The 27,484-nt window shown below is 39.9% G+C and overlaps 3 protein-coding genes across 3 annotated transcripts; 1 reads left to right on the top strand and 2 right to left on the bottom strand.

Moving 5' to 3' along the window:
* Nucleotides 1-2,661: 2,661 nt before the first annotated feature.
* On the bottom strand, nucleotides 2,662-3,777 carry LOC146615130 (tetraspanin-7-like). The gene has a single exon (XM_085376886.1). It carries the CDS (start codon nucleotides 3,751-3,753, stop codon nucleotides 2,662-2,664), a length of 1,092 nt encoding a protein of 363 aa, XP_085233012.1. The 5' UTR covers nucleotides 3,754-3,777.
* A 6,741-nt stretch (nucleotides 3,778-10,518) lies between these two features.
* LOC146615129 (uncharacterized) lies at nucleotides 10,519-17,168 on the bottom strand. The gene is made up of 9 exons (XM_085376179.1): nucleotides 17,124-17,168; nucleotides 16,443-16,645; nucleotides 16,253-16,354; nucleotides 16,079-16,174; nucleotides 15,893-16,003; nucleotides 15,702-15,819; nucleotides 12,991-13,762; nucleotides 12,102-12,160; nucleotides 10,519-12,020 (listed from the first exon to the last, which is right to left on the bottom strand). The coding sequence occupies exons 1-9, from the start codon at nucleotides 17,155-17,157 to the stop codon at nucleotides 10,519-10,521; spliced, it is 2,997 nt and encodes a 998-aa protein (XP_085232305.1). The 5' UTR covers nucleotides 17,158-17,168.
* A 1,030-nt stretch (nucleotides 17,169-18,198) lies between these two features.
* On the top strand, nucleotides 18,199-25,195 carry washc3 (WASH complex subunit 3). Its single transcript, XM_085375616.1, has 7 exons — nucleotides 18,199-18,383; nucleotides 19,488-19,586; nucleotides 19,682-19,747; nucleotides 19,844-19,978; nucleotides 22,713-22,829; nucleotides 22,911-22,975; nucleotides 23,065-25,195. Exons 1-7 carry the CDS (start codon nucleotides 18,333-18,335, stop codon nucleotides 23,162-23,164), a joined length of 633 nt encoding a protein of 210 aa, XP_085231742.1. The 5' UTR covers nucleotides 18,199-18,332; the 3' UTR covers nucleotides 23,165-25,195.
* Nucleotides 25,196-27,484: the final 2,289 nt, after the last annotated feature.

Here is a 27,484-nt window from a genome sequence, read left to right as displayed (position 1 = left end):
AAAAACCAAAACCAAAGAGGAGGAATCCTGTTATCAGATTCAGGAGACTTGCTAAAGGACACACCCACCTTGGTAAAGAGCCCAAGGCCACATTTGTTTGAGTAGGTTAAAAATCTTAAAGGTTTGGGGGTGCCACAATATGTAGCCTGTGGCAAGGCTGAAGCACTTGAGCTTAATATTAGTAGTAGCAGTAAATGTTTTATTATTTAGCTCAGTGACTACGGATTATTTTTCCACTTTTCATGTTGTGTTTATGTGCATAACTTGCACACATTGCAGACATTTATTTTTGTACCTGATGAGCCTTTGATTTCATGCAATGGCGTTAAAAAATCGTGTATGCTGGGTTCAGACCTTTGATTCAATTCAAATGGACTAGAAATAGAGCATAAAAAGTTTGGCGTTTGTCTGAATTCAGGTGTCTAAATCTCTCAGAGCTCCTCTTTGGTTTGATTAAACTGGAGGTGGAGGCATGGCCTAACCTCGGGCAAAATAGGATACAACAAGCACAGCCTAATCAGACAGAAACCTTATTAGAGCACAATGTAGGCTAATCAATAGCATAATTAGGTCATGAAAATGGTTGTCATTGTTCAGAGGTCATAGCCTAAAGTCTCTCTACATCTAACAGTCATAGATGTTGGTTTTAAGGTAAATGTGGGGGTAAAGTATGAAAGACTTGATCACAATTTCTATTTCCATAATTTATTATTTTGTGCTCCATTGACCAATCAATGCTGGCTCAGGGTGCTCTGTTTCATCACCCTCAGCTGTGCATATGCTGCATATGCTGCACTCTGTTATCTCCCTTCAAGGGCAGATCTAATCACCATCGTCTCAGGTGCACAGCAGAAATGAGATGTCACTCAGTTAGCAATAATTCAGATTTACGTGGCCAGAGGTCCCAGCCATGATCTACTTCTCAATGCAATGAGAATTTCCTGCTCTGGCACACCTCCAGCATGACCTTCCCAACGAAATAAAGACATAGAGCTGCTTCTATAGCTCTTTAAAATGCATGCAAAAGGTTCCCACATTAAAGATGAAGGCTATAAATCAACATTAAAGAGAAAGAAAAACACATTAGAACCCCAAAGAGCTTCACAACATGTTTATTATGCATCAATTCTTCATTACCAGAATTTATACATTTAACATAATCGAGGGTAGAAGACTGTGGCAATCAACATTATATCACATATTTAGGCAAGTGTTTTCTTTGTTTATTGTTTACATAAATAGTTTACAGTGTAGGTCATGCTTGCTTGCAGAGCTGGTAATCATATACCAGTTATGCATTATTAAATAGGGAACGTTTATCATATATTACATTAATAAGAACAATAAAAAGGAAGAAATTTGGAGATGCACCATAATGAGAAGGCTGAAAGGGTTTCATATAATTTCAGTGCATAGTAATACTAAAACATGTACAATAAAACACATTCACATTCATCTTATTGAAATACTTTCTTTATAAGGTTGCATATGTCTCACAAGTATAATGCTAAGCTAAAAATCTAAGAAGAAGAGCAAGACAAATGTTTATATAACCCAACTTTTTGCTGTTGCTTGTTGTTTCATGCCAGTAGTGCGTGTTTCTAGTCATACCTTTCAATGATGTGCTTTGGAACAACACAGTGACATCTGGAAGAAACTGATCGAAAGCAGTCATAATTGAATAAACTCTCTAACCAAAGCTCTCGACACAGTGGAAATTAGTACGCACTACTGGGTGTAAAAACAACACAAAATACCAGACAGTAATATTAATCTCTTTTTAAAGCACCAAAACCAGCACAGAGTGATCTCTGAGATGGGAAAACTAAATGAAGTAGATACAAACATCTGTGAGCACAGCCAGACTAAACGATCAAAGTGGAAAACAGCTGGTGAACATTCCTGTGCATTTAGGACTGAGGTGTGCCAGAGGTGAAAAGGTCCAAGGATCAAGTATGTAACACAGAGAGGTATATTATTTCATGCCATCATTTAAATATTTCTTAATTAATTCATACAGCAAAAAGGAGAAAATGTCTCACTGTACTGCCACCGGGTGAGATCTGAAGTCTGTTACGCAAACCCAGTTGTTCCTACGCTGTTGCATGTAGCACAAAAAACATTACATGAGAAGACAACCTCCATTATTCATGCTGAGGCCAGTGAGTGTAATACAGCTGCAAAGGCAAAAGTGACGCACAAAAGTAGTAACTTGACTGAAATCGCTGAAGGATAATATAAGAACATCATTAAAGTTGCAATATGCATTTTTTCCTGTAATACTTCATTTTAAAGTAAATATTAACTACACAATGATCAGTTTGGTAATCTATAGAGTGCTCAGCCCCAAGGTATTAAATTTTTCAGGAAAATGCCCGATTTTGCAATGCAAAGAGGAAAAAGAGCATATTGACTTCCCTGGCATCTATCTGTAGCTTCCCTCATCTAGCTGTAAAGAAGGACAGTGAAGGAATTTAAGCAATGTGCTGGATTTCTGAACACAAGTTTGGACCTTTGACTGTTTTGTCAAAGAATCACGTGTCATATGTTTGAGTAACTTTTAGTGTTATATAAGTCCTACAAATTCCTGGGGGTTTTCAAACTTCCCAACTCTATTAAACCCAAATGGCCAATCCACCAGCTAGCCTTATTAATTAAGTATTAATGTGCTACTACACGTCCATGCTGTCTCGGTGCCAGTTTATTGGCTAACAGACAAGCCAGGGCAATGCCTCCAATCTGTGTGAAGGCTAACCCCAGCACAGTAGCAGCAATATGGAAGACATTGTCATTGACCAAGCTGAAGACTTTGCGGAAGCAGCCATGCGGATGGATCCCCGCGGCAGCCACACCGTCACCGTCATCTGCCAGAAGAGGCCGATTCTTGCAACCCTTTCGCCTCACGCAGCAGCTGTCGGGCAAGGACACCGAGGTGCCGTTCTCAATGGGCAGGAAGTTCATATGCTGGATAGCCCAGTCAGACACAAGCCAGTCGCGCCAACCGTCAGCTCCACAACACTTCAGAGCCCTCTGAAGGCTGTCTAGAGCATCAGCACGGCCTTCATCCTCTGTGTAGCCCGCCACTGCTCGCTGTAAACCGCTGCGAAATCCACCGGCAATTTCTTCACGGTAGAAGAGGCCCGAGAGTCCTGCTGCCAAACCGGCTACAAGTGCAGCAAGCTGAAAGAAGCCGTAAGCCCTTAGCACGCAAGGCAGGTTTGCAGCCACCCCCAGGCAACCCAGGAAGCCCCATGCTGTGATGGCCGCACCTGTGGACAGAAGGATGAGCGGGGCATTGGGGTAGCGGTTGGCGGAGAGCATCATGTAGTCTGCCAGGGAAATTTGAGCCCACACGCCCAGTGTGAAGATAGCCAGTCCAGCTGCCCAGAAGAGGCAGCTGAAGGCTAGGAGACCCAGACGCAAGAGGTGCATGACTCCCACGGAATGGCAGCAGGGTGGGCCAGCACCCACAGGTGGAGGAGCAGGGGGCGCCAGGGAGGCTTCTGAGCACACGGACAAGGAGAGACGCTGCTGTTGCTGCTGCTGCAGGCTGAGCTGCTCCTCTTGACCTTGGTATGGAGGCAGCAGGTAGCAAGGGATGGCAGAGGGTCGACGAGGAAGAGGAGGCGGAGTCAGCAAGTCAAGACTCCGTGAAGACAGTCGTCGCACAGCTAGCTGCTCATGCTCCCAGTCCAAAGCTTGTCTGCTGGGACTCGGCCGAGCCGACAGCGAGTCGTAAGGCAGTGCACTCATAATCCTGGCTTTATCTACTCACTTCTCTCTCCGTTACACTCTCCCTCTCGCCTCCTTTTTCTCCTATCAGTGCCTTCACCCTCGTCCTCCTGCAACACACACAGCCGTTCTCCCAAAGCTTTATGACTGTTTATTAATCCGCCACCAGCAAAACCATTGCCAACTGGACTGTAAATCACACTGATGGGTGCGCGTTGAGTCGTTATCTGCATCCGCAGCTGCCTTGTTTCCACCTTATTTATCTGTTTATTCTGAAGGTTTTTTCCACCTGCTTGGTCACCAGTCCTCCAAAGTCCTCCGCTGACAGTCACATCCCGACATCTGCCTGCTCGCCGCTGACCTGATCAAGAGAAGAGGTGATTGCAGGGGGAAATGACCGAGAATCAACCAATGCACACCCTCTCTCGGTGTGGAGGAGCCATCCCTTTGACTTTTACAGTTTTCCATTTGTAGAATAAATGATTCCAGGATAAGTGCAGTAAAAGGTTATTTTTAAAAGCTTAAAAGACCCTTAGATACTACATATTGTTTTTAAAAATACAAACAAGTCTATTCTGCTTCATCAGGACTGCACTGGTATTATTATTGTAGCACAAAAACACTGATACTTATGTATTTTAATGATGTTCAGTAGAAAAAACAAACGAAAATATAAAGTGAGTAAAAGGCAAGTTAAAAATAGAAACCCACTACCTCACCCACTATTATTCTGCTTCAGTTAGTCTCCCATTAATATGACAGGGACATTTTTATTCTGGTGACTCCTGCTTGGCATGCCCTCTCCACCAATCACCTACCTGCCTAGTCAGAGCTAATGAAAACATCTCGGTTAATTAACCACATTCAACTTCCTCTTTTTATAAGGATAACCATAATACTGACATGATGACAGCGAGGGAATACCCAGAAAAAGTGGCAGGAGAAGACTGATCTCATTTTGTGGCAGTTTGGGATCTAAGCCAGTTTTGCTTTTTCTTCTTTTGTTTTTTTTTTATTTTTACACATCATTTCAAACTTCCCTGTTGAGGGTGCTTTTACATAATACAGGCTTATTTTTTTAAATCAAAATTTCTGGAAGAGCCTTGGCCTTTTTAGTAATGAGCCTCTGAATTGTCCTAGAAATCTTTGCAGAGATAATGTTTCCCTAATGCTGATTTTTTTTTTTTTTTTTTTTTTAATTCTTTAAATCTTAGAGAAATTGTTTTGGTGTTTGAAATACTTTTACCAAAGTATAAAAAATTACAAAAGCTGTGGACTACATCCAAAAAGAAAAAAAAAAGATTTGAATATCGTTGAATGTCGTTCTACTTTTATGAAATTTTAGTGGGACTGGGATAAAGTGAGACTGACTGGTGACTTCAAACATTTTGTAATTTATAGGATGTTAAAAATGGCCAAAAATCTACACACCACTTACTTCTTATAAAATATTAATCTTTTCATGTTTTCGACCATCACGCCAAGTGGCCATCTGCACGCAGAGAGAAACATAACACAGCCAATCTCAGATCTCCTGGGATCTGTGGTGAGCGCAGGAATGTGACACATGTTTTGCCACGGCTGCCGAGGCGAGCTGTGTGGTGTTGGAGGAAAGGAGGACCCAAAATGCAGGTGATGACTCATGATTCGAGTGATGTTTATTTACAGGGTGGTGTAGTGGCAAATAGGCAGTGAGGGATGACAGGGAACTAAAGAAACCTAAACTGGAAAAACGAAATAACAAACCTGAGAACATAAGAAACGGGGAGCGAGGCAAAGAGCCGCAGACAAGGGACAGGACAACGTGGAACACAGACGAACCGGCAACAGGCAGGAGAACACACAGGGCTTAAATACACACAGCAGTAATCAGGGGATGAGAGACAGGAGGGCAACACACCTGGAAGAAGTCAGAGCTGACGGGACAGGGGAAACGTAAACTGAACACACTCACACGAGACAGGGACTTTCAGAATAAAACAGGAAACTCAGACACAGAGAACCAGACATGACACTGAACTAACTAAACAGACAGATTCACAAACAGACAGTGTGACACCATAGACCAGGGGTGTGCAATCTCAGTCCACAAGGGCCGGTGTCCCTGCAGGTTTTAGATCTCACCTTGGGTCAACACACCTGAATCACATGATTAGTTCGTTACCAGGCCTCTGGGGAACTTCAGGACATGTTGAGGAGCTAATTTAGCCATTTAAATCAGCTGTGTTGGTTCGAGGACACATCTAAAACCTGCAGGGACACCGGCCCTCGTGGACTGAGATTGCCCACCCCTGCCATAGACAGACAGAACACAGAAGTGGGACCAGGGTAAGCACAGAACAGTAACCTAACAACTGGCAAATCATAACAGAATACATACTCAGGATAAACAAAAGCATAAAGAAACACAAAACACTGAGTCGGCAGACTCAGGACCATGACATGTTTACGCTTTTACAGATACCTTTGTTTGGGAATTATCCACAGACCAAATTAAAGAGGGGCTAGGCCACACTGATTAAAAAACAAAACAAAACAAGTATTAGTGTTCATTTTCAAGTCAAAACTTGAAATTCTATTTTAAGAATAAAGTGGAAATAATGAAATTAGAAAGAAAGTCTTGTCACGGTCTGGGTGCGCAAATCATGTGGAGTAAGGATGAGGACCCAAAATTTGAGTCCCAAATGCAGATAAAGAGGCTGAAACTGAATCTTAACAAAAGGTAAGCTGAGACTAGAGTAACTAACTTCAACTGGGTGAAATTAAACACTAAGGGTGTGGTACATAAAGAACATAGAAAAACCTAAAACCTGGAACATAGAAGGAGCCAGACAGGCAAAAAATGCACTAAAGGACAAAGGAAAACTGACACTATATAACAAATTTCCCACATGTGGGACTAATAAAAGTTATCTTATCTTATATTCACATCAGGGTGATATAGGGAAGTGGAAACACAGGGGAACAAAGCTGGAATTAATAGACATAACGAGATGAGGGAAGCAAAATTGAACACACTGAACACAGGGCAAGAGACTAGCACGATAAAACAGAAAACACACTGAGAAGAAGACACGCTTGACACTGGGGCAGATATAAGAACAAAACAGACGAGAGAAAAGTAGGACCAAACGAGATAAAACATGAAGACATGAGTGTCTAAACATGAAGAGCGGAACACAGGGGAGGTATGGCAACAGAAACCTGAAGATTAGAAAATGTACATTGCTAACATTAGCTAAGCTGGCTAATCAAGTTGTTTCACAAATTCATCTACATGAGGCATTTTGTAGAGCGTATAGCAACCATGGCAGTTGTTTGACTTAGAACATCAGGTTAAATCTCCACATTTGGACTTTTTTCTCAAAAAACTTTCAACCGTATTCTCAAAATGAACACTAAGATTTTTTTTCTTAATTCGGCTCTAATGCTCAGCTGCAGATGTCACTCATTGCTTTTACATATTTCGACTCTTTAGTGTTAGCATTTTAGCTATCACTTTGTTGTGTTTTTGAACCATGAAGTGACCATATTAGGATGAAAGAGTGGAGTGCTATAATATGCGCTAATGCTAGCAATCTTTAACTTTAGCGGTACAAAGCACAGATACACAGACAGCATCTGCTAAGTAGTGCTAGAATTTCACTCACCACTAGTGAAGCTTTTTGGATGGTCTGGACCACAAAGTAAGCATCATATATGCCATTACTAAAGGACGACAACACCACATACAAGTAAGAAAGTTCCAGGTCAGTCACTTAGAGTGTTATATAAACAATTTCTAAATTTACTTTATTTAGAATCACTTGATCAAAGTTAATTATGATCATTTTTTGACCTTATAATGTGAATCTGCTTAATCAATGGTCATGGCAATTTGCATATTAATGATAAAGGAACTGACCTCACAGACCATTGTTCATTGAGTAGACTAGGTTCAGTTGTTGTGCAAATGTCCTGTTTCTAAGATTGGGGAAACCTGCAGTCAGCTGAGACTGAAGAAGATTCTCCCACTGAAAACGCTACATCCAGATGTATAGAACGAACCTTTTGGGATTTACTTACCTGGATGATTGAGCATGCATCAAGACGCGGCTCTGCTTACCAATTCTTCTGTTTTTTTTGGTGGGAAAAGAGAGAGAGAAAAAAAGAAGAAAAGAATCAAGAACAAAAAACAGTATAATTAAAAATAAATAAATAAATAAATTAGGTACAACAACATCTCAACAGAGATAAATGGTACTAATATAGCAATATATTATAATGTAATAATATACAGTTCTCCTTTTGAACATGCTTTTTCGAACATCAACAGTTTTCAAGATATCATTGTCAAATTTTATGTGACGGTAGATACAACACTGATTTAATTTTGGGAAAATTGGTCAAAGGTCAAGGTCAAAATCAATAAAAACTTTATATTACCCACACAGAACAAACAGCACACAGCTAGAGGGAGAACACAACAAAGAGCGAGGGAAGTCTGAGACAATATATACACCGAGGGTAATGAGGAAACAGGAAGTTATAAAGCTTACAATAATTACAGACTAAAGAGACAGGGAAAGCAAAATGGAACACGGTGCACATAGGCCTATCAAAATATAACAGGAAGACACTAATACTGAGACCAGCACTAACATATGGAAACTTGACACAAAGACAGAAGTTAAAACAGAAAGAGACGAGACTAAAAAAAATAGAAGAGGAATACCAAAAGGGAATTAACCAATCAATCAACTAAGCAATCAGAAAACTAACGGCACAGAAAACAGGATTCATCATAAGCCCAGGAAAATAAATATAACACTATAACCAGAAGACATAATAATACACAATATAGAGACCACAACATCAAAAATACTAAACCAGAAACCCACAAATATTCAAGAAGCTCAAAAACAGGGACCAAGGAAATTTCATTATCCACTGTTGCATTGATATGACAGCATATATTTTTCTTGGTGCACAGGAGGGCAAATCAGATTTATGGGAGAGATCAGGCTTTTGCCACACTTAATTTGTGGCAACCCACCCATGACACCCACAAGAACAAAGAGGCTACATGTATGGAGGCGGTTCACAGTCTGAGATTGTGTTCTTAAGAGTTCTTCTGGACTGCATCGATGCAGAGAGCATCCTCACAAACTTCACAACAGCCTTGTACCATAGCAGAAAATTTACATGAAGTTATGGAAAATTTTCCAATGTTTTAAAATAGACACCGAACACCATTAGTTCTCAGTTAGTGTATGAGGAACTCTATCAGAAAATGAAGGGGACAGACTGCTTTTTACCACAGACAGCTGGAGCTGTGTGAAGGAAATTAGGTTATGTTTATCATCTTTATAACACCATAACCATCAGATCAATGAGTCATTTGGTTTTTATGTGAACTGCCGACACAAATAAAGAAGACACATCACCTGACATGCAGAATCATTTTTCAAGGTCACCTCAACAGCACCAAATGTCACCAAGCACGTTTTCGCAAGAGTTCCACATTTAAACAAATTAAGGCTTGCTTGCAGGTCCTAAATGGGCCCCTCGTGTATGTCACAAAACGAGATGGTGATCGGACAAAACTGAATCAGAGACACAAAATCAAACAAAAAAAAAGAAAGAAGAAGAGACAAACAGAACATAAAGGACCTCAAAGAGCAATGAAAAGTTGGAGAGGGTGCATTTATGATCAGTGGTGCAAAATGAGATATGAAACAAAAACCGAGACACAGAAAGATAAAGAGATTAAAAAAAACAATCAAATGATACACAAAGATCCAACATAGGATAAAACATGACTGTAATGAGACAAAATGTTGTAGAACATCAGCAAACTGTCTATTTGGTGAGACAAAACTACCAAAACTCTGCGTGGTTTTCAGCTTCTCTGTGGGATGAGTGAGGAAGATACATGTGCCCAGAGGCCCTAAACTTTCATAATCCGTCCATGCATTTTGCATGTTGTGTATGTTCAGGTCTTTTATCGTCTCAAATTATTAAGGCCTAAATGGAAGAAACTTACCGCAACAAAGCGCTAAGACTTACTAATGAGCAGAATTATCACTACAGATGTAAGGCAATGGCGGTGACAGAAAACCTGTTTCTGTACAGGTATTATAAATAGTCCTGAGGGGAGGATGTGCATGTCTGACCACATTTCACAATAATGCATTCAGTAGCCGCCGAGATATCAACCTCTGATTTCCTGTCATTGTTACTCATCACAACACTGAACTATGTAACCCTTTGAGGTTGCTTGGTTTGGCCTTAAAGTTGAATACAATCCAACATACAACACTTTCTCAGCAAAAAAAGAAACATTACATACATCATAAAAGGATGATTTATTGCATGATGCTCATTTTAATGTTTGATGACAACAGTTCTCCAAGAAGTCTAGAAAATCATGTTTTTCCTTTCTTTACTACCTGCTGGTAGTATCTTTGGTTTCAGGTGGGCAATAGTACAATGGCAACACAAAGAAGGAAAAAGGCAGTACATGCAGTGAAAAAGTCCACTACAGGAGCAGTTTTTGTTCATCTTCCGTTTGAAAGTATTTTGAATATGATTTCCTTGTTGTGAAGTGAAAAGAGTAAAACTGCCAATATAAAAATTTATTTTTTTAAAAGAAAAAATCGATTTTGCTGACAAGCTGAGGGCCTGTTGTTTCGCTCCTGATCTGCATAAAATATATTTTCTCCAATTATATAAATCTAAACATCTAAACAAAATATTCCTTCCCCACCCTACTTATTTAACCTCTGGGAGTTTCTGTTACAAGTTTCATTCCTTGGTCTCTACAGACTGCACTGTGTCTCCTTCGTCTCTATGTGTCTCCATGTGTTTTTTCAGTTTGGCCTTAGATGCGAACGTCATCATGCACCGCTCACAGCGCGGCTTCACCCGCTTTAAGCCAGAATGGCTGCGTTTGTGTCGTGCCAGCTCGGACGAGCTCTTGAACTTCAGCTCGCATGTGTCGCAGGGATACGGGCGTTCCCCCGTGTGGATTCTCTGATGCAACTGAGCCTCACTGAGGGTGAGGAAGGACTTCTCACAGTGTCCACAGGGGAATGGCCGCTCTCCTGTGTGGATCAGGTTGTGTCTGGTGAGGGCGTAGGGTTTGGTGAAGCCCTTCCCGCAGTAAGTGCAGGGGTAGGGGCGGGCCCCAGTGTGTGAGACGATGTGCTCTTGCTGTGTTTTCTTGCTCTTAAAGCGCTTCCCGCACTGAGGGCAGGAGTACGGCCTGTCGTCCACGTGTGACCTGTGATGTTTTGAGAGCTCGCCCTGTGACAAAAAGCCTTTCCCGCACTGAGAACAGAGGAAGGGTTTCTCCCCGGTGTGCATCCTCTCATGTCTGGCCAGCACAGACACCAAGGTGAACCTCTTTGGGCAGTGGGAGCACTGGAAAGGGCGCTCACCCGTGTGAACACGGAGGTGTTTGATGAGCATGAAGCGCAGCGAGAATCGTTTGCTGCACTGGTTGCACTGGTAGGGTCGCTCCCCAGTATGGGTGGACAGATGTCTCTTAACGTCAGACCTCCGAGTGTACGTCTTCTCACAATGTGGACATTTAAACTGACGCTTCACCTGATGCATCTGCCTGTGTTGAGAGCGTGCGAGTAGGGTGTCGAAGCCTTCGCCGCACTGCTGGCAGATGTAGCGTTTAGCGGTGACGTGGGACTTCCTGTGCTCCAGCAGCTCAGACGGAGTCGGGAAACTCTGACTGCAGATGGAGCACATTTGAGGCAGCTGGCTCTCCTGCGAGTGAGACTTTTTATGGTGGACAGTCAACGCCCTCAGGTTAGCGAAGGAGCTCCTGCATACCTGGCAGGTGAAGGAGATGGCTACGCCGTGATGTTTGCTCTCGTGCTTCGCCAGATCCCACGAGTGCTGGAAGGTTCGGTCACACTGCGAGCAGTGAAACGGTCTCTCTCCCGTGTGAGTGAGCTGGTGTCTCCTGACATCCGATGTCCGGGTGAACGTCTTACCGCATGTTTCGCATGTGAGTGATCTCTGACGGCCGTGCAACTGAGAAACACTCTCTCTGCTTTGCTCTGGCTGCTCTGCTTTTCTCTCCTCCGAGTTTCCTCTGGGAAAAAGTTTAATAGATGTAAATATTTCATCTGTGCTGGAGGGGGATGGTGTAAATTTAACTCCTGAGAGAGTCCTGTATGCTTCTTTGCGAACGCTCTGCATGTGGAAGTGTGGAGGACTGTTTTCATCCGAGTTATGGAAAGGACACTGCGAGCAGGTGAAGATGATAGACGTCATCTCGTGTGAATCTCCTGCATTAAAATAAAGGAACAGATACATGAGTGGATTTATTTAAGAAGTTCAACATTGTTTTCTTCTTGACATCACATCACCTTTGTCAGATCCTTTGATGGCTATCACAGAAGGGGCAGCTGATCCATCAGCAGTGCTCCTGGAGAAATCAAAACACTGTGTCACAATATTTAAAGGAAAATCTCTCAGACTTCTCACATTTTTGTGATATGAACAAGTAGAAGAAAGTGTAACAGGAAACCATAAATGTTTAATCAGAATGCTAAAGTACATAAAGCACATAAAAATCCTTTCAAAGTCTGTCATCTTGTCCTGGGATACAGCAGTTTATATGCACTCATCATAGGGATTAATATCATGGTAATTTCGAGCTTTTAAAGAATTGGGTGCACAAGTACAACAAATTCTTGCTTTTTAAAGTAATTAAATATGTATGCTGTACAATCATTTCACCTTGGAAAAAGAACAAATCAAGGAAATCATTAAAAGCTCAAAATTACCCCGATATTCATGTCCACAATGACTGCATGCAAACTTGATCTGCAGATGAGAAGCTGCTCATATCTGTGTACTAAATATGCTCCAGTGAGCACAAAGACGTTAAAACCAGGGAATCGTCCAGCCTATAACATGTTAATTAGTGAGGTTTTAGCAGTGCTGACGGGCAGATTTATTTATTTTTTAACATTTGCACCGATCCAGAGCAAGCGTTTAAGGATGCTGGGTGTGGCTTCACATTTACCAACCAGACATGACAGTAATGACCTATTTTCTTATATTATTTTAACCGTGACCAGGAATATTTTAACCATACTTAAATGGATGAGCATGAATTAAAAAGTGCATCTTTAGATTATAATAGCTATACCCAAGATCAACATAACCAAATTAATCAGATTTTTTTTTGTTATTCTAATAAGGTGTACATTTCTGCTAAAGATATTTGGAATGAAAATAATGTTTTTGTACATTTTTGGTTCTTCAGGATTTTCTCTTGTTGTCCTTTTTATTTTACACGTCTCGTTGCAACTCGGCGAAGTCTTTAGTTGCAGACGTGTGGATCTGCGCATGTTTCCTGACGTGTCAGACTCCTGTGCTTCCGACATTTCGGTCTGGATTTCTGCCATTTCTTGAGCAGAAAATGAATTATCTTTCAGGTCTGCGCATATATTTCTCTCTATGCCTCCAAGCTGGAACTCATCTGTCACTTCTTCTGCAATGACTTCCCGTTTCCCTTTAGTCACTTGGTCACTTATTTCAAGCCCTTCATGGCTTTTTCCTTCATCTGTTCCCTTTCCTGGTTCAAGATCGTCATTTATGGATGACTGGTTGTTCTTTTCTGTAAGTACGTCTTGCCCCCTTAATGCAAAGGTTCTCGTCAACGTCTCCAAAGCTTTCGCTACATCCACAGTCTCACTCGTTTCTTCAGCCCTCACAGCAGGAGCCTCTTCGTCGCCAGCGCTATCAGCACTTACAGCCACTATCTCCTCTTCATAGAAATCTGTCTGAACTTGAACTGCAGCCGACTCCATCATTTGCTCATCCACCTCAGCTGCTCCGACTTCCACTTCAGTGTAAACGGTGACCACGCTGTACTGGTCGGTTCCCACTAAAGTGACTGGGTTCAATACGTTAGCGTAGTTATGGATGGCGTCCAGTCCAACTGATACGTTTGTCTTTTGTGAGGGAGGGATTGATAATGCAGACATGATGGAGTTACCAGCAGTGGAAGAAGGACCGTCTGCAAAAAAGAGACTCATCAGCTACTGCAGAGAGAGACATATGTGAACAAAATCTCTCAATTCATTTTATTTATATAGTGCCAATCAAAACAGACTCAGGTACTAGGAAGTAAGAGTATAAAGTGTATACTAATAATAGTACACACACACACACACACGTATATAATACAAACAAATGTATTTAGGTGCGATGAACACGACATCTATTGTATCTGTTATTAAACATTTAGTTGACGTGTTACAAATATGTGGGAATCAAAGTAGGTTAAAGCCTGGTTACACTATCATTTTGTGGAATCAGTCTAAAACATAAATATATACAATAGAATATGGAATGACTGAGTTCATTTATATGCAAAGTAATATGATGTATTTGATTGTATTTCCAAGCCAATTCAACCTTTTCTCTCAAACCTTCTCTTCAAAACATTGAACCTGAGAGGACACTTAGATATATTCTCAGAAATTGTCATTTAAAGTTTGCTGATAAAAGCATTAGGAAGTCACGAGCACCTCTATATTTTGGTGTCAAAATTATGTTAACATACTGTAATACACAATTCACTCAAACATGGCAAACAAGAAGAGGATTAAATACATTTAGTTTTGTTTATACAACTTGTGTTTTTTAATTTCTTTTGGCATAAAAAAGATTAAAAATATAATTTATTACATTAGGAAATGTCACTAAAATAGCTTTGTCACTTAACAGCCATCAGGTCACCCCTATCCCACTTTGAGCTAAGGTTGAGTTAATATTCACCTCTCTTCGTGGAATTTTCCCCGTTTAGAAAAACCAAATGGAAAATCCCATCAATGAATAACTGCAAGGCCAAAATGTATGAAGGAGACTTCATTTGAAAAATAACAACTTCTAGTTTCTGGAAATTTATTTGTTTAGCATGTGAGTGAAACATCACCTAACCCCAAATGGTTTGCTGGAGATTTGGTGGGTGTTTAGACTTTAGATAATTCAATTCAATTTTATTCATATAGCGCCAATTCAGTCGCCTCAAGGTGCTTTATATCGTGATGGAAAGACCCTCCAATTTTAGAAAGAAACTGACAATCACGCAACCACCTATGAGGACAAAAAAAAGTATTTAACAGAATGAAACCTCACGCAGAAATAGGCTGAGGGAGGTGCTGTCAGTGCTGTCACAGTTGAGTTAAGGAAAGCAAACCAGTAGTCTAAGCCTATTGCATCACAATGAGTCCACTAGGGTCTATTTGACATAATCTGGTCATCAGATGGTGATTGTGAGGGTTACATGGAGATGTGATCCTCACATATTGAAATGCACCAACTATACATGCATACCAGGTGGACTTTAAGTGGGCTTTTAACAAGTAAAACAGGAATGAGTGCTCGGCTGTTGGTGCTTTAGCTGTTCCTCTCCATAACAGAGTAAAATCAAGGCCTAAGGGAGGATTCAGAGTCACCTGATCCAGCTCTAACTATAAGTTTTATCAAAAAGTAAAGTTTTAGGCCTAATCTTAAAGGTAGAGAGGGTGTCTGTCTTCAGAATCCAAACTGGGAGCTGGTTCCACAGAAGAGGGGCCTGATAGCCGAAGACTCTACCTCCTGTTCTACCTCTAAAAACTCTAAGAACCATAAGTAAGCCCGCAGAGAGAGGGCAAAGACCTCATTAGGTAATATGACACTAATAGGTCTTTAAACAGGGCCTGTTAAGATAAGCATTATATCTCAGAAAGTTCTGATAAAGTGCATTACTATACACTACAAACCTGTTGCTATGAATTTATCCACTGATCTTGAAATATTAAGAAGTGAGAACTAATTATGCAACTTTAAATCTGACTTTTTAACCCAGCTGTGATGATGCAACATCTTGCTTCATAGTTTTGTTGATTGTGAAAACTGCTGCAGCTCTACTTAAAGTAAAGCGCTATACAAATACAGGCCATTTTACTTACATGCCATTTTCAGTAGTCCTGAACTTTTGTAGTGCTGGTAGATAAAGCTCAGATCTTCAGTTGACAACTGAATGCATTCCCCCAAAACAGAAGGAGCTGAGTCCAGCCAGGCTACAGTCTGTAATCACAGCACAATGTTAATATAACCCGCTGAAAATCACCTGAAACAATTATGTTATCTGACTGAATACCTGCTTTAGGTCTGGTACTGGAAGCAACTTTTCCAGCTTGGAGAGCAGATTCCATAATAACATATTTAGTGCTGAGTCATACTGTGGACCGTATTCCACTGGAAACACTTCCTGTAAGATAATAAGATGTTATTTTTATTCTGAGCATTTTCAAGCAAAGATATGAAATACTAAAATATGTCCTACCTGAAAAAAATATGCCCTCTCAATTGGATCTTTCAGCAGACTTTGAACCAGAGCGACAAAAGTAGACTCTGTTGTTTTCACCTCTGCATCCCTATACTGCAACAAATTGAAGTGATATCTTGAAAAAAGTACTGGGCACACTTTATTTTATCCGCTTCTCTTTAACGTACTTACATCTGTGTTTTCAGAGGTTACTGGGAGTCTGTCCAAATGGCTCTGGATTGCTTGAGAATCAACAGAACCGCGTGTCGAGCCTTTGCAAAGCTCCAGTATCAACTGAAATATCAATAAACTGAGTTTTTACAGAATCAACGCAGCAAAATAAACATACATGGATGGCATGTCAGCCAGACTACCTCCTCACCCTCGCTCTGAGTCCGAGGATGAGCTGGGCTCTCTGCCTGTGGCTGATCAGACCAGGAATCGCCTCTGTCACTGTGAACACGAACTCCTGCAGCTTCTGGTAGTTCATCACATCTTTCTGCTTCACCAGCTGCCACATGGAGGCAGACAGAAGCTGCAGAGGTGGCACCAGGAGTTGGAGGGATGAGAGAGACAGGCTTGGATCTAAAACATAAAGGTGTAATGTAACAAATGGTCTTTAGAGGGCAGCAATCAGCTTTAAACTCCAGAACTCACATTATAACAATACATATGTTATTCATTTAATTCAGTGCTGTTCATATATTACTATGGTAATAATTTTCTCAGGTAAAGCAGTGCACACATATGTATTTTTTTTTTGCCCTGCATTTAAACAGCCATAAGCTTGGGAACCCGAATAATTGCTGGGCCGCCCTTAATAAAAGGAGTTTTAAATTGTGATTCTTCAAATATATCATCACCTATGGTTTAGACAATAAATTAAGCATAATACTTGACAGAATAATAAAAAAAACTGAAAATAATTGATTTATTTTTCATGCTAAAGCTTAAATCGTGCGTATCACGATTCCTTTAAATAGACGGCCCCCGCTAACTGTGTAACCGGCATAGACGTAGCTTACTTTATATCGCAGCTGGTTCAGATTGCCACTGTACCCACCGTTTGTTTTCTCTGCAGAGTCGAGAACCTCCATGGGTGCACTGTGCCTCTTGTGGCGCCGAAAATTAGGTGTTAAGTTGTTTTGTTTTAGTTAGCAGCTAACATGCGCTGTTCGGACGCAAGCACCGTTTCCTCAACGCTTATACTCCGATTCCGCTTTTCAAAATAAAAATATCAAAGCTGACAGGCGACTTGTCTCGCTGACATTAATTTCTTACAGTTTTGTTTTTAGTTGGAAGACAAGATAGGACAGACTTTCCTAATCCTACAAATCCTAAAAAATTTGTAATTCAAATGTTACATAAATTAAAAAGTAAGTAAACAAGTAAACATTGCATCTGCATGCCTTTCCCCAGCATGAAGCTATACTGCTGCTTACTGATCGTCACCTCTCTTCTTAACCTAGCTTGTAGAATTCCTTCTCATAGCGTCACGGTTTGGCACATCAGCCTTATCCCTCTGTAGTTACTACAGCTCTGTACATCACCCTTGTTCTTGGCAGTCAGTACCACGATATTCATGTCCATGTAAAAAAACAAAAACAAAACAGTAGACCGTAATAAAGTAAAAATATCTCCTATCTAACAAAGCAAGATTTAAAGAATTAAAATTTGCAACAATATAACTCCAAGCATTCTTTTAACTGAGATTTTTTTAATTTAAAAAGCATGAACATTATCTGATAATGAAGACCTCATTGTTTGAGTTCATTGTTTTGCTTGCCTCCTATAATCTGTTCTTTATTTTTTGTTGTCAAAAAGCTATAAATAAATAACTAAATAAATGCAAATTCTATACAACAATGATATTTTCATGGCTAAATTACAATTAGCTCCGAATGTAGCAAAAGTTCAACTTTTACTTTGAAGTAACACCCAACCCACCACCCCCTCTTAACTTTATTTTAACACAAACAATTTACAGAAAAATACAAACATGGCGGTTGACAGTGCATATAATTTAGGTAAAGCGGGGAACAAGAAAAAATACAGGGTTAAAAAAAAATACAGGCTCGAGGGTTTTTGAAGTGCGACTTCGAGGCAGACTTCTGCTACGCAGTTGGTGACGTCAGGACGTGATCACGCAACCCAGAGTCACGTGAACCGTTTCACATATGTAAATGTTTTAATAACCTGTTTTCGGTCTTTTTTGCAGTGAAATTTCTTGCTGCTGAATTTGAAAGTGCACTTTAATCTTCAGCCATCCAACATGGACGAGGACGGGCTGCCCATCGTGGGCTCTGGAGTCGACCTTACCAAGGTTGGCGTTGACTAGTTAGCTAACATAGCTATTTGAGTAGCTGGTGAGGAAATGAAAGCAGGCACAAGCAGAGCTGCTTGACATATGTTTTGTTTAAGAAGTAAGATAACACAAAGGCTGTTTATCGGTGATAGAAGCCTATAGCTTGTAAGTCATTAACAGATATGACTGTCGCAAGCGCTTGTAGTTCAATTTCCCTGATAAATGTGGGATTTTTTTTTTCTGAAGTGAATATATGTTGTTTCTACACTTGATCTTCCAGGTTAACAGATTTAACCTTTGCAAAGAGATATACTTACGCTTATCTTTTTTTAAACAGTTTTGTTTAAAATAAATCTATGAAGTGAAAATGTCTGTCTTTTGTATAAATAACTGTTTTTCGGGAAGGGATGCTTTTTATTTTATTAACCGTTCTGGGCAATATTAGCTAATCTAAAATGCTGTTTTGCTCTTGTGAAATATAAGTGGTATATTTTGCATTCAGCATTTGAAGTTGCCTGTGAATGACTGTCAGTATGTTAAACTTGTTCTACTCATTATTTTTTTTCACAAGAATAATAAAAATATTTTTGCATCACGTTTAAAAGCAAGATACTTCACAAAAAACTGATTAAAAGGTTATAAAAGACAGAAAATGAGAAAATAAAAAGAAAGCAAAACATAACAATAAAATATGAAATGGCATATATATCGTTTGGAGACAGCACTACTAAAGAAGTTGTTAAAAAGATGAAAATGTTCAGATTTTGATTGGGAGTGATCAGGGTGGACCTGGAGACAAGGCGGACATGGTTTGGATGTGCAGAGGAGGGATATATTGGACAAAGGGTGTTAAACGTGGAGCTGCCTGGTAGGAGCAAAAGGGAAAGACCACAGAGGGGGTTCATGGATGAAGTGAAGGAGGATGATTTTCAGGGCAGGGTGAAGTGGAGGTGAATGATCTGATGTGCCGACACCTAAAAGGAGCAGGGGAAAGAAGATGTGTGCAGCCTAGGGAGGAGAAGTTGCTTTAAGGGGAGATTGGACTGGGAGTTGTTTCATTTCCTTGTTATATTACACTTATGTTCCTTCTACCTTAAATTCCTTTTCCTGTGTTTCCTTCAGGTTCCTGCGATCCAGCAGAGAAAAATTGTTGCCTATCTCAATCAATTTGTTGCACACACTGTCCGCTTCCTTAACCGCTTTTCCACAGTGTGTGAAGAGGTTTGTTTATCTTTATTTCTCTTCTGTTCTCGTCATGAAACAAAAAATGTCTGTAACACTTAAATCCTGAACTGTTGTATAACATCTTCCCCCAGAAACTTGCAAACATATCTCTTCGCATACAGCAGATAGAAACCAGCCTGTGCATTTTGGAGGCCAAGGTGAGTTCTGAAGCCTCTGCAGGCTGCAGTGCAACATTATCTTAATTTCATGCCAATTTACTTGATATTTATGGAGCAATATTGTGCTCTGTGTAGTTGTCTTCCATTCCTGGACTGGAGGACGTCACAGTCGAAGGACTCAGTAAGCAGCAGCAGACTGCACAGGCCAATGGACCCATCATCCCCAATCAGAGCCAAATCGATGGTCCAGTAGCAGCGCCTCAAGAAGAGGTAGATACACAAACTCGTACACATGGAAACATAGCTCCATCCAGCTTCGCTGAACTGCAAAGTCGAGGATTTTTTTTGACAGTTTTAAAAATAAACCTGTGAGCAGACAAAGGTTTCAAAGCACCCCCAAGACCACCTAATTAGAACTTAATATCTGACCTGTTTAGTCCATTTTCAACTTGACAATCCCACATTGAGAGAGGCTCCTCTAATATATCTTTGACACGATGGGAGCCAGAGCAGCTTTTCTCTTCTGTATTTGTTGTCCAGACATTCAAGTAAAAATTTCCACTGTTTTGACTACAGTGGGATGATGTCCCACCACATGTGGTTTTTGTTTTTCTTCCTCTAGATGAAGAAAGGGAATATTTCCATGGAGCTTTATCTGGCTGAAGTTCAGTTGTTTCCAGAGTAGCTCTTTTAATGCAAGAGAGCCAGTAAAGAGAAAAAACTGAAGTAGTTGAAGACAAATTAAACTTTGGTGTTTTTTCTTTTTGGGAATATAATCAAATTGTAGTGGTTTTGATGACCTCCACCTCTGTTACTGAAGTGAAAATGAAAGAACTTCAAAGCAGGAATCTCCCACTTGTATTATTTATATCTACCAGTGGAGCAATTTTAAAAAAGAGCCACATGAAGATAGTTTAGGGTAAATGAGATGATGAAAAGAGCATAAATGTTATTTGAAAGATCCCTTGCAAAGAGGACCTCAAACAGAAAACTTTTACAGGCTTTCATTTCTCTTATTGTGAAACATTTGCAGAAACATGTTGTGGAAAAGTCAAACTTTTTTATTTAAAGACAAAACATTTATCTTTTTACTAGGGGTGCAACGATACTCGTATCGATATTGAACCGTTCGATACAGTGCTTTCGGTTCGGTACGCATATGTATCGAACAATACAAATTTTTTAATTAATTTTATCAACTTTCCTTCTGACGATGCTGTCTGTGCTGAGCGCTGAGTGGATCTGCGCTCGACAGTGCAGCCTAGGCGGAGTAGTCGAACGCAGATTCACTGAGCGCAGGGCAAGCTAGCGAGACAGAAGTTAAGCTCTCTTTGCAACATGGCAAATTGAACCTCCCCCACCCTCATTCAGATGTGGTGTTTGGAACTATTTTGGTTTTCATGTGACGTATGACCCTGAAGGTAAGCGCGTCACGGACAAAGGAAAAACAGTATGTCGGTTGTGCCACGCAATGCTCAATTACATTGGTGGGAACTAGTGTGTTAGCGCAGTTAGCTCGTTAACGTGTTGACGCCGTCCAGCCCCACGCACGGGGCGATCCGTGGTAGCTCGTTAACGGAGATTTGCCGTGTTGTGGCTTTAACGCCATTTCAACGAGATTAACGCTGACAGCACTAGTGGGAACACAACGAATATGACTGCACATTTACTCCAACAGCATCCTAGTGCAAAGACAAGTGGAAGCAGACAAAAACAACAAGCACGGATGCTACAAACAAGAAGCGTATAGTATAGCTTTTATTTTGGAAAGAGCCATTTCTCTGTAATAAACTCTCCTTTCCAAAGATGAGTGATTCCTCAATCAGATTTTTTTTTATCCCTTTGTTGTTTCAGCAACATTAAATTTAAAAACTGTACTTTTGAGTTAAAATATATATTTATAATTTTAATAAATGACAAATTAAAAAGGCATGAACATTTTTTTTTGTATCGAAAAAATATCGAACCGTGACACCAAAGTATCGAACCGAACCGTGAATTTTGTGTATTGTTGCACACTTACTTTTTACAGTTAACACTTCATGCATTATTCTACCACAAAAGAGAATAGATGAGAGGGGGGGGGGGGGGGGCAACAAATCTCTGGAAAAGGGGAAAAGGGACCTGTTTAAGTAGAGAAAGGTGTGATGAATGACTGAATGCCAAAGGAGATGGTCTTACAGGGGAAGATTTATTTAAGCTAAATATCATCACTGAAATCCTGTACTATGAGATCCCACAGGGCTCCATCATAGGACCGTTGCTGTTTAGTGTATTCACCAATCATTTTTTATGATCTTGTTGCTGGGAGTGTTGCATGTACATTGTAATGTCTTTGAGCAAGTTGCTGTTAAGTTAGCATTCACCATTCAAAAAGTTATCAAATGCTCTGAGCAAATTTGCAGAGCGATCGGGTCCACCACAAGGGGGCACTGTAGCGTGCCTGAGCAAGGCACCACTTTTTTACAGTCTACTTTCCCTAACAGATAAAATAAAGCTTGGAATTTGCTTCCAAAGGATTTGCAGATTTGCACAGATTCTCCTCTCATGATTTGGATAAAAAAAGGATTTTGAGAATTAATTTCATTATAATTTTCTTTTTGTTTTTGCAAAATCTATTTGTTTTTTATTATATGTGTGTCTATGCACATATTTATTTGGTATTTCATCATGTGCATATCTGTTATTTGGTGATTTCACTGGTTTTTAACTGCCCAGGGCCTGCAGATGGACAGTAGTAGCTAGTAGCTAAATCTAATACAAAGCATCTTTTGCTTTCATGTGACTAATATATTTAGTACATGGTCCCTTAAAGAAATAAACAGGTAGCACTACGCCCCTAAACAAAGTGATGAAATGTGTATGTTTCCAGGTACTTCCAAAATTGTATCACCTGATTTAAAAACATATCTTAAACTATGAAAATGTAAAACCTGTCAGGATATCTACTGTCATCTAAACCGCTTCACTCTGCCTTCGTTTCTGTGCATGTGTCATGTTGCAGCCTGCTCAGACCACACCAGAAGCTTCAGCGACGCAAAAAGCAGAAGCGGCTGCAGAGAACGTCATGACGGTGGCCAAAGACCCGCGCTATGCCCGATACCTGAAAATGGTTCAAGTGGTGAGTTATTATTACTGCTGCTGTGGTTACCTGCGTAACGGTTTAGTTTTGTGCCTTAATGTGATGTTTAATGTGCCACAGGGGGTTCCGGTGATGGCCATACGGAATAAAATGGTCATGGAGGGTTTGGATCCCAATCTGCTTGAGTGAGTGTTTTTTAAATTACTGTTCTGGTTATTACCAGTTTTCTGATAAACTGACAAACAATATGTGACTTGTTCTCTGTTGACCATAGCACACCTGATGCCCCCGTGCCCGACGGAGGAACGAAGACCTCAGAGGACCAAGACGCTGCCGGCAGCAACTCTGATAGTGAATCATCTTTTAGTGACTGAAATTGCTCATTTGTCCTCAACACACAAAGTTTCCTCATCCATCGCTGTCTGCACAGCTTTAGGCCCGTAGCGAGGAAGTATGAGGTACCTGTTAAGGGCTTCGAAGGAGGTGGTGTGAATGTAGGTGCCTGAAACAGGAAATCCAAATTGAGTGACTGTAGTTTCAGTTTAAAAGAGCTGAACTGGTTCTCCTGTTTAGTCATTCAGTGACCTTTATTTTTGAAAAAAAAATTTTTTTCTCATAAATTACTTTTCAAGAGGAGGAGATCATTTTTTCCTCTTAATCATACAAGCAGCAGTCAGAAGATGACAGTAGCAAGTGTTTTAACAAAACCAAACCATATCACATAGAGGTCTTCTGTGGTAGTTGCACCACTGACTAATCACTAATGTCTGAAATGTTGTGTTCACACCAGCTGCAGAGAATATAGCTGGAAACCCATGAACATTCACTCTTAACAACCAGCAGGATGAGAAGGAATCAAGTTACAGTACATTAATTTAGAACTTAACATAATGTCCCAAACATTTACTCATGTTCATCTAAACCTTCTCCTTTTTCCTGTCTCTGTTTCAAAGCAAAGTTCAACTATACAGCTCGAGATTACCTCAAGTTTGTCTTTTATTTCTTATCGGCACTGAGGAGAATCTGAGGTCATGTAGCATGAAGTGAACTTTTTGGTAAAGTTGAAATATTTTAACTACTCCCCTCAGCTCACATCAGTTCTATGGAGGCTTATTACTGCCACTGAATTTTTTCCCATTGATAACTCAGACTTTCGGAACCTAATTAAATTTTTAAAAATGAAATAAAAATTGAAATTAAAATAAGTTTTTTTTTGAGTGGCGAAAACGAGCTTCCATAGATTTTGCCTCCGCATAAACTTTATTAATAGGAAGAACAAATATGTTGGTATTTTCAATGTTGGATATGTTCATGTGCATTCAGGGGTAAATTAAATCTTTGGATCTTGAAACGCTTTTCTCTCTATTTTTAAAAAAAAATTGTACTGTTGTTTAATTATTTTTAAGTTAGAAGTAAATACGTAACAGTTCTAACACAAAGGCTATATATCATTTACATCCTATACTATATACAGTATAGTCTTCACCATGCCTGGTGAAATGTAATAATAAAGGAAAGTCCAGTGCAGCAACTGAACTTGGATATACATCACAGTAGTGACGTGGTGTATTTTTTTTTCATTATCAAAGAGATCAGACTTGTGGCAAAAAAAAGAAAAAAACTTATCTCGGTTTTGTTATTTATCCACTCTAAATAAAAGCAGAGGTATGAACTGATCTGATCTGTGGTTTAAATGGGAAGAATTAAATGGGAAGATTCACACTTCTTACATGTGTTATACTATAAATGCTTTTTGTTTTCACTCTAAAGTGCTTAACTATCTCACCTAAGGTTTGTATTACACTCCTGAATATGACTTCCTGATTGTGCTGGCTGATGCGTTCATCAGCCAGGTGTGCTTGCATTTCGAGCTGCCCTCACGTCTGTGTTTACCCAGCCGTCACGGGCAGAGCCAGCAACGTGTCGTACTTGGACGAGGCTCAATGAGAAACCTATGACTGATCTCATTCATGGAGCCTGTCATATCTGCATCAACTCACACAAAGGAAAAGTTGCTCTGCAGCTGCTAATCAGGCTCACGTATAATAATTTCCTCACTCTGTATGATGTATGGGTATGATTTTTTTTTTTATTTTTTAAAGAGATGGAGGTGAAAAAAATGATTTTACATTACATAAATTAAATGTAGTATAAGTGTCCACACCACCTTTATTCGAGCAACAAATGTAGGTATCAGAGCGCCGTCTTTCGGAGACATCACAACATAAACACTTGCTGATTATGAGCAAAAGTGGCTAATATTTGCCATGTTATTCAGAAATGGTTTATTCTCCAATAATGGTAAGACTTGTGCAGTAATCTTTTTGATTATTGTGTAACCTTGATGGAAAAAGAGGATGCTGTTCAGACTAAAATATTCTTTATCAAGACTTTAAATCCCTACCTGCAGCACTGCCTAGTGCACTTTCATCCATTTAGTTGAATCTAATAATTTATAACAATAAAACTATTTTCTTTTTGATATTTGTTTGTTGTTTGATATTCAAATTCTTTGAAAAATGTTAATTTCCCAAAGCTGCTTAAGTTTTGATGTTTGATACAGAGAAATTAATTACTGTACTATTAAGACACTGAGTACTAATACACTCTACAGCCAGTCAGTCCAATGACATGCCTCTTGATCTTCACCTGGTTTTGTAGAGTTATGCTCTAGCTTTTGTAGGTGATGTGTGAACTGCAGTCTTTCTTGTGGTGTTTGTTGTTGGTAGGAAGTACGACTCTTCATCGTCATGTGATTCAAAGCTTGTGGGTACAAGCCTGAGAAAGAGGGGCAATCATGTCATCGCTGTCAGGGATAAGATGTCTTTTAACAGATGCTAAATTGAAGTGAGATAAGTGTGGAGTTGTACTGAAAAAACACCATGCTGGATCTGTGATTCTGCCTTAAATAAACACTCGTACACTTTTTCTTTTCTTTTTTTAAATATGTGCTTTTATTATGCATCTCAGCTGTGCATTACAATCTGTGTTGTAACTCATTTTATAAGCAAAAGTACAAAAGTAGTTCAGAAAAAACAAAAATAAAATGTTTCCCTCTTATAAAAACAGTACCTGTAGTGAAATGGTTACAACCTGTATACATCACTGCGCAGGATCCTTTTATTTTCTTTAATGTACAGTACGTTTATTCCAGCTCCACATTAACAGCTCCAGTCGAGAGCAGTTCAGCAGAAGTATGTGCCTGCTGCTCCGCTAAAACTTGACCACTTTTCTCAGTTTGCATGTCTCTCTGTCTGAGAGATTAAAGGTAATGAAACTTTCAAGTAGCCTTCTAGTTTGTTAATATCTTCCCTTGTTCCTTTTATGTAACAATCTCTAAATCACACATTTTTCTCAGAGTTTTACAGCCCTCTTCTAGTCTCCCAGTGATTTTACTTTGCTGATTTTTGGCTAAAACGGTGGCTCTTAATTTTAGATGTTTTCCTCTAAACATCTAAAAGTAAATAAATAAATTACGCCAAATTACACCAGCTGCAATGCCACAAACGTCTCACCCCACCCACCTGCTAAAATCAATATTTGGAAGATGGGTGTAGTCCAACACCCTTTATGTATGGGGTGTCAAACATAAGGCCTGGGGCCAGAATCGGCCTGGTAAAGACTCCAATTTGCCACTCGGCAGGTCTGGAAAATGTGATGGAGTGCATAGACTTTGTACTTTTAACTGTATTCTGATATGTTTTTGAGCTTGGCAGACATACTACGCCAAAGTAATTCATAGATAAACAAGAAAATGACAGCAAGTTCCTGTTTTTTCACTGTCATCTATATAAATTCAAGCTTTTGACAGCGGACTGGACAAAGACTGTCTGGGTAATAAATTACCAAAAGCTTTTCTATGATTTTACATATTTATCATGTAATTCCACTGGTCCAGCTCATTTAAGATCAAAGTTGTCTAAAGTTTGCCATCCTTACTTTAAAGTCAGCCTGCACACCTAAAATGATCCATGACTCATACCTTACACACTTAAAAAACATCTTTTTCTTACTAGGTACAAGATCCATACTTGGTACCAGAAACTTCTGCCTAGATTAAAACCGTACGATGTAAGGTTACAAGTGCCCTATTGAATGAACCTCCAGAATTCCAGCTTTACTTTCGGTTCATATTGTATAATTCCTACTAAAAAGTAGCATAATTCCTATTACCTGTATGAAAATCTACATTTGTAGCAGCACCAGAGATGATATTGGAGTGTCTGCTAGCATGACTGAGAACGTGAACAGTATACAGTAACTCATGTCAGTCAGAAACACCATGTTGGACTTTTCATGAGTCAACAATGTGGAGAGGACAGATTCAAATACCGAAACCAAAACTGTGAATCTGAGCATCCACAGCAGGAGGTTTTCCTCCTTAATTTGATGTTGCAATAATGTGGTCATCCAATAAAACTGGGAATTCATAAACCTCTGCACAAAACCAACAACTAGTACACATTTACTGTCAGTCAAAGACAGGTCAGACTGCCAAGTAGCCACAGACATACTGAGTGGTCTGAGTGGTATTGTCATTTAGCCCCGAGTGCACCGATCATGTGCTTACTGTGTGATGAACTTCTCCTATGTAAAGTCAGAGCTCTCACAGAATGTGTCATGCTGGTGTGGCAACAGCAAAGTGCAAAGTAAGCAGGCAACATTAAGTACACTTGAAAATAGTTTGTGTAAAA

Source organism: Diplotaxodon limnothrissa, linkage group LG17, assembly GCF_057381915.1.
Source record: "Diplotaxodon limnothrissa isolate DT_005_m linkage group LG17, D_limnothrissa_male_GT1.1, whole genome shotgun sequence".
Taxonomy (NCBI): Eukaryota; Metazoa; Chordata; class Actinopteri; order Cichliformes; family Cichlidae; genus Diplotaxodon; species Diplotaxodon limnothrissa.
The sequence above is the reverse complement of the archived record's forward strand: the minus strand, read 5'-3'. Positions and strand labels throughout refer to the sequence as shown.

Excerpts from the sequence above, each read along its gene's own strand:
- LOC146615129 (XM_085376179.1), bottom strand. The coding sequence starts at position 17,157 with ATGGAGGTTCTCGACTCTGCAGAGAAAACAAACG. Across the intron at positions 16,175-16,252 it reads TAACCTCTGAAAACACAGAT|TATAGGGATGCAGAGGTGAA; the intron begins GTAAGTACGTTA and ends AATTTGTTGCAG. Across the intron at positions 16,004-16,078 it reads AGAGGGCATATTTTTTTCAG|GAAGTGTTTCCAGTGGAATA; the intron begins GTAGGACATATT and ends ATTATCTTACAG.
- washc3 (XM_085375616.1), top strand. The coding sequence starts at position 18,333 with ATGGACGAGGACGGGCTGCCCATCGTGGGCTCTGGAGTCGACCTTACC. Across the intron at positions 19,587-19,681 it reads TTTCCACAGTGTGTGAAGAG|AAACTTGCAAACATATCTCT; the intron begins GTTTGTTTATCT and ends ATCTTCCCCCAG. Across the intron at positions 19,748-19,843 it reads TGTGCATTTTGGAGGCCAAG|TTGTCTTCCATTCCTGGACT; the intron begins GTGAGTTCTGAA and ends TGCTCTGTGTAG.
- LOC146615130 (XM_085376886.1), bottom strand. The coding sequence starts at position 3,753 with ATGAGTGCACTGCCTTACGACTCGCTGTCGGCTCGGCCGAGTCCCAGC.